General features: G+C 49.3%; 1 protein-coding gene across 1 annotated transcript in view; it reads left to right on the top strand.

The window, feature by feature from the left end:
- TGFBI (transforming growth factor beta induced) overlaps positions 1-15,391 on the top strand; it is a 42,171-nt gene that overhangs the window by 908 nt on the left and 25,872 nt on the right. Inside the window, exons 2-4 of the mRNA XM_019642152.1 lie at positions 4,219-4,317; positions 14,067-14,131; positions 14,277-14,347. Of these exons, the coding sequence (XP_019497697.1) occupies positions 4,219-4,317; positions 14,067-14,131; positions 14,277-14,347 (235 nt within the window). The remainder of the gene's footprint in view (positions 1-4,218; positions 4,318-14,066; positions 14,132-14,276; positions 14,348-15,391) is intronic.

Below are 15,391 nucleotides of genomic sequence, written 5' to 3'. Positions count from 1 at the left end.
TGTATATATATATATATATATATGTGTGTATATATATATATGTGTGTGTGTGTGTGTATATATATATATATGTGTTTATATATATATATGTGTGTGTGTGTGTGTGTGTATATATATATATATATGGTCACGGGATGTAAAGTACAGCATAGGGAATATAGTCAGTGGTATTGTAACAGCTATATATGGTGTCAGAGGGCTAGTAGACTTGGGGGGTGTTATCACTTGGTGAGGGGTGTAAATGTCTAGTCATTATGTTGTTCCGTACACCTGAAACTAATATAGAAATAAATTAACTAAATTTAAAAAAAAAAGAGGCAAACAGAGGGTCTGACCTGGTAAAGAGCTTGGCAAACCCAGGCGGAGATGGGCAGTATTTCTACATCCCGTCTAGGCCACCCTGCTCACACATGGCCAGGCTTCGCTGCCACTTCCAGCCTACCTTGGTTGTACTGATTCCTTTTCCACAACTAGGTAAAACTCTATGTGGGTAGAGTCAGGCTGTGTAGCAGCCCAAATGCCATGGGGTCTGGCATGCAAACCCAGGTAGTGCCCAGACCTCCACATGAGTGGGCAGATCTGTACTCAGATCAAAGCTCAGTGTTAGGGGTGGTTAGAGTTGACTTCATAGGACTTTACAAAGCCTTGGCTCCCACCCCAGGAGTGCTCGGGGCTTGGGTAGTTATCCTGGTTCCCTCTACCTGTGGCCTCATGCACTTACTTGGACTTTCCCGTGCCCAGGGCTACAGGGAGTGTCTGGCCACTCTGCAGAGTGAAAGCAAGCCAGGCCATGCCACAGACTCAATACCTTCCTGGAAAGAGGGGAGCTCCGGGGATGTCCTGGGCTCTTTCGGGAAGTGGGAGAATCACCTTTGACTTGGGCTGGTACAAAAGGGTGAGGGGGCATGTCAGAAAGATGAGAGGAATACGAGGCCTAAAAGTTGAACTGTGAGCAGCTGGCATTTTCATTCCCTCTGCTCAGCTCACCTTTGTCCCTCTGCCTTTCTTACAAATGAAGCATGTTATGTACCTGCCTGGGAGGTTTCTGTTCCATCGGTATCTTAGCCACTATGTCAGAAGACCCCAATAGTATGCCCTGTAGCACTGTCACCCCAAATGGTGTCTGTGCGCACCACAGTGGAGCTTCCCCAAAAGTGTTGACAGCGTTTCACCAAGAACTATCTCTTTACCAAACCTCCTTCCCTTCAGAGCACAGAAGAGATGCTAATTAGCCAGAAAACGTTTTGGGTTTTTTTTTAATGTAAGTGGTCTTTATTATGAATTTCAGAAATTAGATCAATTTCCTCTCCACCCTACACACACACACACACACACACACACACACACACACACACACACACACCTACCCCCCAATACTCCTGCAGTCTAATCCTTTAGACAAGCTTCTTGTGGTGCAGTTGGAAAGGCCTATAGTGATCTTTAATGGGCAGAATAGTCTAGGACGTCACACATGCCTGCCCCGCCCCCCCAGGAGAGTCACGATGCACAGGCAGATGGACTGTGACAAAATGCAGGCGCAATTGTGGTTACTCTGATCCAACTGCTCCTGAAAATACCACAGGGCTGCCTGGCCTTGCGCGTGGGTGGGGCATCCCTTGCAAAATGGATAACCTAGTTCAAGCTCCAGCCCTTCATTCAAAGTGAGAACTGGTGAAAAGGGAAGGGAAATCTCTTCGCTCTTTTGAGGAACTGCAGTGTGCTCCAAGACGTGGAGGAAAACATGATGAGGGGGTCATGCTGGTGTGTAGCCCTTTATCATCCACTACCTCTTTTGCTTCGATTGTTCGTGTTCCCATTTTACAGATGGAGACACTGCAGCTTAGTGAGGTGGAGTGACTTAATGCAAACACAGAAAGCTGTTGGGAGAGTCGTGACTATGACATGGTCTCTTGACTCCCGGCTGTATCTGTGTTGCTATAGGGAAGGAAAAACCTAATACTGAAAGAGAAGTAAAAATGCAGCCACACTTCTGAATATCAACAGCCAAAACTGGACTGAATTTCCTGAAGCATTTGATTTTCAAACCCAGGTTGAACAGCAGAGCTGCTGTGCATAAGGCAGGAGGTCCAGACGTGGCTTGCTCATGTTGATGAAACTTCAGCATGAATTTCCTATATGCACAGCCCACCCCTCTCACCCTGCTGTGAGAGGGAGCGGGTCATCCCAGCCTCTGCGCTGGACTCAAAAGTTAGCAGCAGTGGAAACTCACGCTGCGGAGGAATGTTGGAGCCACTTCCACGAGAGACTCCCTGAAGATTCGCCAAACGCCTTTGGAAAGTTGCAGGGCATTCGACAGTAATCGTTTCCTGCTTGCTAAGATAGAAGAACTTCTAAGGTTGTACACCTAGGACTGGAGTGTGGCTAGCAGGAACTCTCCAGGGGCTATTTGGGGACTGCTGTAACCTATGGCTCCCAGACAACAAACAGAGAAGCAAGGTGGCTTTCATTAGGATCCTCTGAGAGCTGCGGGCATTTGACCAGACCCAGTTGGGATGAAGGGGACATGGGCTCATCTCCCTGCCAGCCTGTGGCTTTCTCTCCTGCCTTCCCTCACGCTCAGGCCCTTACCTCCATTCAATTGTGCCTCCTTGGCCCACTCATGTTTGCCTACTGAACCACAAACTGGACAAGAGGTAACAGCCACATGGTAGAAGGGACAGGGCAAAGAAATAAAGGGTTGGCATGCTCTGTCACCCCGTAACCTGGCCCTGAGTATTTGAGAATTGACCAGGTTCTTGCAGCTGATGAGATGGGCATGGCAGGTGTAGCTGTCACTGCCCTATGAGTGTCTTTCTGAAAAATACCGTGCGCATCAAATGATTTCTATGGATTGCACCTTAAAGTAACAGAGGGATTGATATGAAAGAATGATACCTGAAGCTCCCTGAGCACGCAGGTGGTGTGAAAGCCCTCAGTCCCTTCGCTTTGCTTTCTTCTGACTTGTGATCAGCCAGATAAACTGCCTGCCTCTTGCTTGGAAAGACACACCCCACCCCACCCCCACCCCCCAGCCACAGCTGCCTCCTTTCCCCAGGGACTCCTAATGAAGGTCCTGCCACCACATGGACTGGGCACAGTGTGGGTCAGGACTGGGTACACTAGAATAAAATTCATAAAAACAGCACCCCACATCTCTGGGGAAAGCTTCTCGGCGTAAACCTGGGGCATTTGCATTCAGCTTTTCCTCAGAGGTTCTGAGGCTCCTTCTGCACTGGGTGGTCCCGGGAGCAATATTATATTCTGTTCATTCACATTCATTCCAAGTTGCTCCTTCCTGCTGACCCAGTGCTGGGTCCCATCTGTAAGATAAAAGGAAGAACAGGCAGAGCACCTGCCCTCTAGGTTCTTTGGAGGGCTGTTGAAGAGAGGAGACATACACACATTAGTCTGTTATAGGGTTCTGTCTGGTAACGGGTTAAAAATGAAGGCTGTACCCCAGCTCAGAGGTGGACAGACGAGTGTCACCTTGGGCACTGGAAGAAAGCTTTCTGGGGGAAGTGGGACTCAAGCTGCGAAGGACGCAGAGTTTCAGAGTGTCTTCTACTGAGGTCCTGATAGCAGCCAACTGTGTCATCTAGTTTCCAGGGTGGCACTCTGATGGGTTGTGTTTGGGAGCCAGGCAGATGGCCTAGGGACGCAGAGCTTGTCTGTGTGTGGAGCTGCCTGGGAGGTGCAGGGCCCGGACCTCAGCCTCCCCTCATCACAGCAGGGCCACCGCCGTGCCCTGGGATGGCAGGGTAGCGCCTGTAGATGTTTTGGCTCAGTGTGCAGTGGAGATGCAGAGAAAGGCTGGGGGCTTCTTGCAAAGCTACTTTGCTTAGCAAATGCACCGCTCTTACTTAGTTTTCTCAAGCCGTAACGTGCAGTCTAAAATTTTAAGGTGCTTTTACTTCCACTTACTAAATGTCATGTCAAAGAAGGATACTTATATGAAGAAGTTATGTCTATGTGTGTGATGTACTTTGACAATTTTTAATTTGGGGGGTGACTTCCAGGGGGCTGTTGCAAATCTAGGTCAGGAAGTCAGTGTCTACCTCCAAGCCACCCCCTGGTACCAAGACTGAAATGACTGTATCTTCTCCATATCTAGAGTGTTCTAGAATGTTCTAATGACCCAGGAGACCCACAGGGTGGGGAGGACGTGGAGATGGGGTGGACATGCTGACCATCTTGTTAACATGGCTACTTTTTTTTCAGCCCCAACGTGTGTGCTGTACAGAAGGTCATTGGCACCAACAAGAAGTACTTCACCAACTGCAAGCAGTGGTACCAGAGGAAAATCTGTGGTAAATCAACGTGAGTACCTATAACCACCCGGGACCGCCAGCCACCAAGGAGCCTGGGATCCGTATATGGCGGCTGCGGCTACCCCCAGGCCTGGGCCAGCCTTCTGTAAGGTCAGGCTGCCAGGGAGCCATGACGATGCGTGTGCAAACAAGTCAGGGAACCGTGTGCTTGGGAGTGGCAGTGTTAGCAAGCTGGCCAGTTTTGTTTTACATTTTTAAGGCTCCTGACAAGACCTGGGTACATTTTTCAGGGCTGATTTGAGATTACCCGCATGAAACGTGTGTGCGCACGCGCATGCTAAATTCTCACTAAATGATACAAATGTTATTATTATGGAGAAGCCATAGCCTGGGACTCTAGGAAAGAGCCCACTGGGGACTCATCCACCATTCCTGTTCTGCCGTGCTAAAGACTCTGTCCAAAAAGACTGAGAGTGCCTAGAAATGTCCACATTACAAGGCAGCATAGCATATTAAGAACATAGGCTCAGACCTCCTAACTCAAACCCTGGCTCTACCACTTACCTGGGCAAGTTGCTTCTTCACCTTGGAACCCTCAATTACCTCGTCTGTAAAATAAGATTAACAATAGGAAGACCTTATGGGATTGTTTTGAGGATTGAATGAACTCATGCACCTGAGCGGCTGACTAAGGTGCCTGGCACATAGTAAGCGCTCAGCAGATGTTCCCTGGGATTGGTATTACCCTTAGAACTTGCAAATCTAGGCCACGCAAACAGAAGTGAGAGTGCCAGTGGGGTGTGGACCAGTGTGCTTACAGTGGGGCTCGTTGGTGCCTCTGTCAGCACTCAGAGAGGCACCACTTATCCCGGCCGTCTGCTGCCTGGTGGAAACAGGGTGGCATGCATGTTCGAACAGAATTCTGTAGAAACCTAATCTGTTTGGGCACCAACTGTCAACAGATCTCAAAGCTGGCCCTCCCCTACAGACGGGAAGATGTGCTAAGTGGAAACTCCTGAGCCACTTGTGAGGGCCTGACCTTCCCCTTGTCTGCATAATAGGAGGATTAAAAGACTCTAAGCACCACCTTGAACACTTTCCAATGTTAGGGATTTTTAAATGCGTTGCTTGTGACGTTGCTTTTGAGCAGACATCTCCAACTTCATAACCAACCGAAAGAAGGGAAAATGCTCTTTCTTTAAAATGTACATGGAAATCAATATTGCAACTTGTGACCCTGATTGTGTGAAGCAATTATCCCTCCTAGTATGAATCAAGGGAAGTTAGAGATCAAGGCCGAGCTAGGGAGAGACCAGCAGCATCTTGGGAGCCTGTCAAGGGCAGCTGGCTCTGCACTTGACCAAGCCCAGCTTCAAAGCTAAGGGTTGAATGAGCTAAGAGGACACACCTCCCGGGTTCAGTGAACAAACACCCAGCGATCATTCTTGCTGCTGTGGACAAAAAAAGATTGTGCAAATTCTAAACCATACATCCTTCCACGGTGCTCAAGTTAAAAAACAAAAGCAAAAAAGAATACTTTTAGTATTCTGATTTTTCCCATGTGTGTATATGTCTAGTCAAATAAACAGTTAATTACTTAAACACTGAGCCAGGCCCCACATAATTGCTTCTTGGAAGGTGACCAGAGCACTGCTAACAAGCAAACAGCTCTTGCACATTTCAGAGTCCTGGGTTTCAAAAAGCTCGACCTCTTTGTAAGTCCCAGTTTCCCTCAAAATGGGACCAGCTTGTCATGGCAAGCTGGCAGTGGGGTGGCATTGGCCATTGAATTTCAGGTGGCCCTGGGTTGAGGCATTTGCCCCACTACTTAACAGCTGATGGATAATGTTCCCGGGCACTTCCCGGGCTGACACGGCTGTGGATGGTGATTCGCCTTGGCTTCCTGGCTCACGTACCTGCGTCTTTCTTCCTCTGTGTGCCAGGACAAGGCGCGGGCAGCACAGCAGTGTGTTGGCACTTCCCTCCAGGCAGGTTTGGCTTTGACAGCGCGGTGAGTGTGATGCTGCCCGCCTCACACCAGTGAGTGCCGGGCGTCCCTGGCACTGGAGAAAGGAAAGCCAGAGGGGATGACATGCACGGTCAACTCCTCAACGTGGCCGTTGCTTTGGGGCAGCTTCCAAAAAGAGGAAACGAAGACAGAAAAACATGAGTTGATATAAAACTTCATGATCTAGGACAAGAGGGTCCCTTCCTGGAACATCACGTGCAGTGTCAGGAAGGTGGGGCTGGCTGGGAAGAGGCCCAGAGAACTCAGGGAGGGGAAGGGGAAGCGGCTGAGCTCATCCGCTGTCCCCAAGAGAGCTGAGGTCGGGCAGCCCTGTGGTTCACTTGTGTACCCAGGACCGAGACCCTGCCCGAGCTGCCACACACCCCCAGGAATTAAGTGCCATGGGTGGTCAGGAAGGGAAGGGGAGGGAGACGTGCTGGCTGGACTTGAAGTCATCCTGGTGCATTTATTTGGGGGAGGACCAGACAGGGAAATGGGGAGCCTGGTGGTGGGGGGAACAAAGAAGACTGTCTCAGCCGGGGGGTGCTCGCTTGGGCAGTGGGAACCTTCTCAGCAAGACTCCAGGGAAGAGGCTGGAGCAGAAGTGTGTGTTAGGATTAAAGAGACCAAAATGTCACGGGGGAGGGGGCAGAACAGGTCACCAAGGGGCCCAAGACGAAGGAGAATTTGATCTTGAAAGCAGGCAAGCACAGGGCCTGGGGTGAACACTACAGTATCTGACACACAGAGAGACCCAGGAGCCTGAAGCCACCTCCACGGAGGGAGGGAGGGACTGGCCACAGGTAGCACTCTTTTCAGGGGACACTACATTGCCCTCAGACAGTAGCTTTTCTGCATTTCCAAAAAAAGAAGAACCGGAGTCTTTGGTGCTATTTGTCAAGCCCGACATGGATTTTATTACAGGAAGTGGTTACTAGTGTGCCTCTATTTAGTGACTTCAGTGAATTTTATTACTTGGAAATTCAAGTTAGCTTTTAATTTCCAGATCCTAAAGAGCACCAGCGCAATACAATAGCTAATCAAACAAAGAGAGTTACGAGGGAGACAGCATCCCACTCTGATTTCAAGCCCCCTGTCTGATCAGTAACCATAAAATTTTTACAGGCAGCCGTTTGGGCGATGGTGCAAGAAATTGTGGTCAGGAAGCCTTGCTGCCTCTCCACAGGCCTCCTTTGTGCAAACCCCGGGGAGAGGGAGGCCTTCTTAACAGCCAAGTCAGAGTTGACATCATGGGGCTGTAACAGTCATTGCAGGAGCTCAGACATTATAAACATGGCACCGGGAGGCCAGCGGGAGCTGGAAGGTTGAGGTGGCAGCTGTCCATTCCAAAAGCCTTGAAGTTGTTGCACGAACAACATTATTTCACAAACGTAATTGCCCTTCTCCAGAGCCAAGATGAGCTGGTAGGACCTGCCCCTTTCTCTAGTAGCAAGCGTCGCTCTGCCCAAGGGCTGAAATATTAATACTTATTCAGCACTGCATTAAAGCTCAGAAGTTTGACTTTTCCCGAGGCAGCTGGTGTACGGTTGAGCTTTCCCATCAGCCAGTGGGGCTGTTGCCAGTAGATCTCGTTCTGGCAGGGCAGCCAGGGATATTGCAGTGACGAGCCCTCCTTGTCCTCCCTTTCCTGTATCCCACAACCTTGGTGCCAAGAGGAAAAAGAAGAGGATCGTGAAACGCCACCTGGGAAAGCCAGGCTGTCCCCAGACCTGCACCAGCACCTTGTCCCGTTTCATATTACCTGTTCAACCACCTGGGACCCATGGATACTTGGCTCCAAAATAGCTGAGATTTGATATATACCCAACACCAGAGGTTCCCCAAAGATCTCTGTTGGGCAGGGCTACCTGACGGTTCTGTCTCACTCTGCAAACTCCTGGGAGGCAGCTAGCTGATGTGGAATTTTGTTCGGTTGAGTATTTACATGAATCCATGTAGCATCTGGGTGGGGTAAGGTCCTGTGGTGGGCAGAATAATGATCCCCTGATGTCCACACCCTAATCCCTGAACCTGCAAACATGTTCCCTTACGAGGAAAAAGAGACTTTGCAGATATGATTAAGTTAAGGATCTCAAGGGGGGGAGATTATCCTGGATTATTGGGTAAATCCAGTATAATCATAGGGGTCCTTATATGAGGGAGGCTGGAGGGTAAGAGTCAGAAAGGAGATGTGGTGATGAAAGGAGATGAAGTTGGAGTGATGCGGCCACAAGCCAAGAAATGCAGGCAGCTGCTAGAAGTTGGAAAAGATAAGGAATGGGTTTTTCCCTAGAGCCTCTGGGAGGAATGCAGCCTTTGATTTTAGCTTCATAAGGCCAATTTCTGACTCTAAATCCAGAGTTGTAAGATAATACATTTGTGTTGTTTTGCGCTACTTGGTGTGTGATAATTGGTCACAGCGACAATGAGAAACTAATACAGGCCCTATCTATTGAGTTACTTAGATGTGTTATGGAGGTTTACTTATTATGATGTGATTTGAGCAGTGACCTCATGTAGGACATTGCTTTCAATGAAGTTACTAACCTAACTTCAATTCGAAGGTTTCTACCTGGAGTTTTTGTAGAACAAGCTCAACAACTGAGCACTTAGTAAATATAAAGCATCTGTTAAGTGACTTCCCTGTGTAAGCTTCTTCAGTTCTCATGATCACCCTATCAGATCAGTATGATTATTAGCCCGTTTACAGAGGGGAAAACTTAGGGTCAGAAAGCCTCGGCAACCTGCTCAACGTCACCCCCTGGTAAGTGTGAGAGGTTTGCTCCTCTCCCATGTTGCCCCAGGGAGCACCAAGCCTAGCAGCTAGTGTCAGTGATTCAGAAGTGAACAGCCCTGTAGGTCCCGGGTGATCTGCCCCAGCTCTCTCCTTACAGCCCCCAAACCTGTGGCTTTGGACCCCAGGGAGATAGCCTTTTCACGGTCAGCAGTTGACCAGACTCACCAACCTTCTCTTTGTTGTTCAACCCCAGTCTGATGTCATTCTGACTCCCCAACACCCCTAGTGAGATGAAGGGCATGGGAGCTGAGGAGACACAGCCAGCATCCAGGAGCCCCCCACAAATGCCCTCACACACTGCACACAGATTGCCATGTCAAAACCTAACTACATTTTCTGAAGATTCGGGCTCATCACTAAGCAAGCCGGGCCCTGGTGAATGGGGTTGCAGCAGGTCTTTGGGAGTGGACAGTAGGTGAAAACAAGCCCTTCTTCACCAGGGCTACTCAAGATTATATGATTTTCTGCTGGGAGGCTCAAGAAAGCTCAGCTGAGTTTCCAAGGCCAGGAGTGCAGAAAATGAACCACTCCAGGCAGGTAGTCTGCGGGGCATGTTGAATGTCTAGACGATACTGGTCTGTGTTTGCTCTGCGATTCCACTTGGAAATCATGACACACTGAATGGTTTACCTTCTGTCACAGGAAACCGGCTCTCAGGCTCCATTCCTTGCTCCACCTACATCCAGGATCTAGTTAATCTCTAGAGCATTTACAGTCACAACAGCTGGCCAAAAACTACGGCGCATACTTGGGAGAATGTAATTGTTTTAACTTACTGTATTAACTTCTTGGGAAATGATTTGGGGAGAGAAACCAATACTTCTGTTTTATCCAATCATAAGTAAAAAATGTGGAGGGGACTGAAGGAGCGCTTCCCTAATAGCTCTATTCTTAGAACTTGCATTGACACTATCTTCTTACCTTCCTCCCAATTAAATGCCCTTCTAATTCGGGCACCTTCCCTCACTTTCTTCCTCAAATTGTTCTTCTGACCAGGGAAGCTGGAACAACAACAACAAAAAAAATGGTGTCTCATTGTCCTAGGGATATGCTTTTTCTTTTTCTTTTCTTTCTTTCTTTCTTTCTTTTTTCTTTTTTTTTTTAAAAAGATTTTATTGTGGAATTGGGGAGGGGAGCAGTGTTGGGGAATTGGGGAAGGGGATCATTGTGTTTTTCCAGGACCCATCAGCTCCAAGTCACGCTGTTGTCCTTCAATCTTAGTTGTGGAGGGTGCAAGCTCAGCTCCAAGTCCAGTCACCCCTTTCAATCTAGTTGGGGTTGGGGAGTAGGGGGGTGGGGGTGGCGCAGCCCACCATCCCATGCGGGAGTGGAACCAGCAACCTTGTTGTTAGGAGCACATGCTCTCACCAGCTGAGCCATGCTGCCACCTGTTGGCAGTTCAGCAGCAGCTCAGCTCGGGTGCAGCTCACTGGACCATGTGGGAATCGAACCGGCAACCTGTTGCTCAGAGCCCACGCTCTAACCAACTGAGCCCCTCGGCCAAGCCCAAGATATGCTTTTTCTGACCTGAGGTATTTAATTATTGGACTGTCTAAGCAAGGAGAGCTAGTAGCCTTAAGAACACCTTAGCTGATGAGATTTGATTCAGAGAACAACAGATGGGTCCTCTGTGCAGGGAAGCTCAGGAACTGTGGAGACACAGATGGGGGCTCCCCCATGGTCTCCATTCTTTGCTGCATTCATCCTAGAGAGATGGCATCAGCCCCCGCTCCCTATGCTGTGATTGCCCCCAGCCCCATCTCCCCACAGCATGTGTGTTCTCCCCAGGCCAGAGCCCAAGGTGGGTGGCACACTGAGCTGAGAACAGGGGCTGCTTGTCCAGAGAGGTTTCATTAAGATTGTCTCGATGCATGATCTTCTCAGTCCGCGGTTTCCAGCTGCCCTCTGCTTCTCTGCGGCCGTGCAGACTGGCTCTGAGGAGAGTTAGTATTGTTGGGACAGTTGGAAGCAGGGAAACTGCCAGATATGGAAGCATCTCAACCCCTAGGGCTGCCAGGCTCAGGCTGAGAGGCATGACTTACACCTGCACACCTCGAGAGTGCCAGGATGCCCACTGTGGGCAACAGGCGTGCAGGGGAGGGAGGGGTCAGGAAGGTGACAGGATTAGAGGAAGCTTCCTGGCAGAGAATCAGGAAAAAGCCTTCAGCTGGGGGACTGAGCCCCTGCTGGGGGTAGTGTGCCACCCGCATCCAGCCGCTAGTGACATGGGTGCAGAAAGCCCACCTGGAGAGGCACAGTGAATGCTGACAGAGGTTAGCTCTGATCACACTGGAGAGAACACCTGTGTCCTCTCAGTGTCAAACTTTCCAAATCAGTCTGCTTTCCCCCCAAATATGTGCATTGTCAAGAGCAATGGGAATGGGATTGGACTTGATGAAATTCGAGAAGAGTCCTCAATCTGCCACACACACCCCCCTCCCCACCCAGTTGTGATCTCAGAGCCCTTGCAGCTTTCAGATTCCATCCTAAGTAGCCTTCACCTTCATCCGCACATGGCCACAGGAGCCAGCTCACACTTGAGGAATTGGTTTTCTTTTGTCCTGGTGAGGCCACCTGAGCTGTTGAGCTCTCTTGTGTCTTTTTGGGATGGAACTCAGATGTTAACACCCTGAAAAAAAGTCTTCTGGTGAGTCACATGACTCATCGGGGCCAGTGTGGCTGGGGGCTCCAAGACATGGGGTCCCATATATACAGGGGTCCCCAGAAGTAAGGAAGGCTTTTAGGAAAAGACCCATCCTCCAACTCCAACTCCGTGGAATGTCACCCAGGCACTTTTGGCAAGAAACTAAGCTTTGGGGGACGTGACCTAATCACACATCCTCTATCCCAGTCACAGAACCCTGGTATTTATCAGAGAAAGCTTGGGATCCCAGGTGTTCCCTGGTTCTGTGGGCCCGAGGCTCGGAGCTCTCCCTAGGTTTAGCTGGGAGAAGCTGGCACTCCTCTTCTTTGAAAGAAATAATTTAGAAATAATCCCATTGACTAGAATTCTGAGTGCGAGATTGGAAGGAACCTTAGAGATCATCTAGTTGAACTTCATTCCATTTTATAGATCAGGAAACTGAGACTCAGAAAGAGAATTAGGGGACCCGGCGTGTGACCCCTGTTAGTTACTGATTGATGACACGCCAAGTGTCCTAATTCTATTCTATTACACATGCTGCCTTTGAATGTTTGTGTATCAATCAAATCTTACTTCAGTTTCTGAAGGTAAAATTATGGGTCAGTCAAGGTGTGTCTTGAGACTACCAGCCCATTAAATCTTATAAGTATAGGGATGAAAGATTAGAAAGGAAGGATGGGAGGAGGGCTGGAGAAAAGGGGGACAAGGAATCCAGGAAGGTGGAGAGAGCAGGGCAAAGAAGCATGTGCATGGCTTGTCACTCCTCAGCTGTTTCCTGCAGGGGGGTTGGCGGGGTGGGGGGGGCAGCTTTCTGGCCGAGTGACACATGTAGGTCCCTGGCATCCGTCCTGAGAAGCCTAGCCAGTCTGTCTCTGAAACACCACCTGTGATAAGAGATGGATTAGACTTCATCTTCTCATGACTCACCAGGGCTTCCCTGCGATGACTCCAATGGAATTAATAAAAGCAGAATGTCTGGACTCCTTGAGAGCTCCCTGCCCCACTCCAAAGCCCTGTTTCTTCCCGATCTGCCTGCCTCTCTTCTGGTGATGTCATTAAACAGCCTGGGAGAGCCCCGTGGTGAGCAGTTCTGTGATAAAACCCATTGCGATTCAAGCCTGAGTTCTCTTCTATCCCGAAGGTCATATCCATGTATGAGAAAGGAGGGGGCAGAATGGGGCTCTCTACATCTGGTTCCAGGGCTGCCAAGGAGGGGCTGTGCTCACACTGCTGGTGCAGGGGTGGCCTGAGTCAGAACTGGGGGATTCGATGTGAAGCAAGCCTTAGGTGTAGGCTTTTAGCACACTTAACTTCCTTGCGATGATACTTGAAATTCTCAGCCCTGGGGCTTCCCCAGGATGTTGGGTTAGCTGAAGCCAAGTGTTTCAGACCTCCAGAAGAAGGTAAATATGTTCCATGATGGGCTGGTTGGAGTTAGAACAAGAGAAGGTTTTCAGTGTCTCTGCCAAATGATGTCATCGTTTAAAAATGTAGGCTGCCAGCCTTGTTCCTCCAAATACAAAGAATCTTGCAAACTGGCAACGTTGGTTGCCTCCTGGAAGGAGGATGGGATGGTTGAGGGATCAGGGTAGATAGGAAACACTTTACTATATCGTTCTTTGTATATTTTAAATTTGAAACCATGTGAATGTTTCCATTGATTAAAATTTTTTTCTTAATTTAAAGAAATTTTTAAAATTATCTTGATAAAAGGAGCGCTTTTTTATTTCAATTTTAAAAGTTTTAAAGTTTGATTGAAAAGACTGAGAAAAACTTGATCATAATACACGCTACCCTTCATGGTTATTAACCTGGAGAGCTAGACATCCATGAGAGATTTAATCCAATGACCATCGCATGATATATACATACATTTTACAGATGAGGAAACAGACCCAGAGAGGAGGCCGACTGGCTGCGGAGGTCCCGGATAGTCAGTGGCAGCCTCAGAGCTAGAACAGGTCCAGGGCTTGCTCTGCCCCTCCCTGCTGCCTCTCAGGAATGCTAACTGTTGGGTCCCCGTGAATTCTGTTGCAGATAAATTCTTGGTATGTTTTTGAATCCCACTGTTGAACATGCTGCAGCAGTCATCTGACTGGTCCCCAGGTGGGTTGCTATAGATGGTGACAGCCGTTGGGAAGCTTCTACAAAGCGGAGGAGGAATGACAGGCTCCTGGCCAAGGAAAGGCGCACATCTGACTTAGTGACTGATCTCCTCCACGAACAGGATATTTTACCCGCCATTCCCCTGCCCTGTCAATGGAGGCCATTCTTCCTGCAGAGAGGACTGGTGACGTGTGAAGAGGAGAGAACCCCTGCCTAATACTACACGTGTGTGTCTCATTGCAGAGTCATCAGCTACGAGTGCTGTCCTGGGTATGAAAAGGTCCCGGGAGAGAAGGGCTGTCCAGCAGGTGAGTAAGCCAGGCCTTACCTGTTGGCGCAGATTGAGGGCAGGGGTGGGAGAGAGGGGCAGCCGCGTAATAGGCAGCAGAGGCTGAATGAGGGTCCGAGGGAAGAGGCTGTGTGGTTTCTCCCCATGTGCTCTTGGGCCTCTAGGAGGATGGAAGCTGGAAACCGAGTTTCCTGTACTGCCCCTTCCTATTCAAGCAGACCTCCTTGACAAGCTGGTGGGACAGACTCCAGTTCTGACCTACCTGTGCTCTTTTCACCAGGCCCAGGCTCCGCCTCGCCTTATTGGCTGTGGCTGGGAGTGATTCTAAGTACATGCAGCATTTCTGATCAGCCCTGCTCAAGAGCGGATAGGATAGGCTTGGTCTCCAGCGGGGCTGGGAACACCACACCACTCCCACCTCACTCTGTCAAAACTTGGCCCATTGGAGTTCCATAAGGAGGAAAGTGGCAGGCCAGGCAGGCTTACCCACAGTCAACAAAGGGTGCCACGAATGGCCACGCGGGGCCCAGGACTACGTGGCACCTGCGGATTTCATCAGCACCTTCCCTTTTGCTTTACATACCACCAGGGACCCTGCAGAGGAGGTTTCTTTTTTAACTGTGAAATGTGTGCGCTTTTATTAGTTGAGAATATGAGACTGAGACTTAAAAGGAAGGGGGCAATTTGGTTGGTGCCAAGGTCACAGGGGTGTGTGGTTGGCAAGGGCTAGGCCATGGCATTCCTGACTTAAGTGGAAGGACAGACAGGAAATATGGGATGGGAAAGGATGACCTCAGAAGGGGCGCTCAGCCCCTGAGCCTTAGTTTCACGCCCTGTAAAATGAACGTGAAGCTCACTGGGTGGGGGGAAGGCCCACCTAAGCTTCAGGCTTCTTTTAGGAAATAACATTTTGTTACTTGTAAATACACAACGTACTGCGAAGATTTATAAAGTTCTTTCATCCTAGGAAACCAGTTTCAACAACAACATAAATCGATAAGGCTAGCTTGTAATTAAGATATCTGCTTCTGATATACATTCCTGCCTGTGTTACCTAAATGTCTATGAAGTGAAGTTTTGCTCCGCAGACGTCAAAATGACTAAAAATTACCGGTTGGTTGAGTTCAAGTAGGAAGGCTCTTTTAAGAGACTGAGTTGTTTTAAGAAGAGTGTGGCAGGCTTTAGGCTCCCCAGCGGGAGGCGGTCTCGGGGCGTTCCCACACACCTGCACAGGTGTGCCATCCTGCCTGCAGACAGGGGAGGGTGTGGCCTGGTGCCA

Source organism: Hipposideros armiger, unplaced genomic scaffold (genome assembly GCF_001890085.2).
Source record: "Hipposideros armiger isolate ML-2016 unplaced genomic scaffold, ASM189008v1 scaffold_66, whole genome shotgun sequence".
In the NCBI taxonomy this organism is placed as follows: Eukaryota; Metazoa; Chordata; class Mammalia; order Chiroptera; family Hipposideridae; genus Hipposideros; species Hipposideros armiger.
The sequence above is the reverse complement of the archived record's forward strand: the minus strand, read 5'-3'. Positions and strand labels throughout refer to the sequence as shown.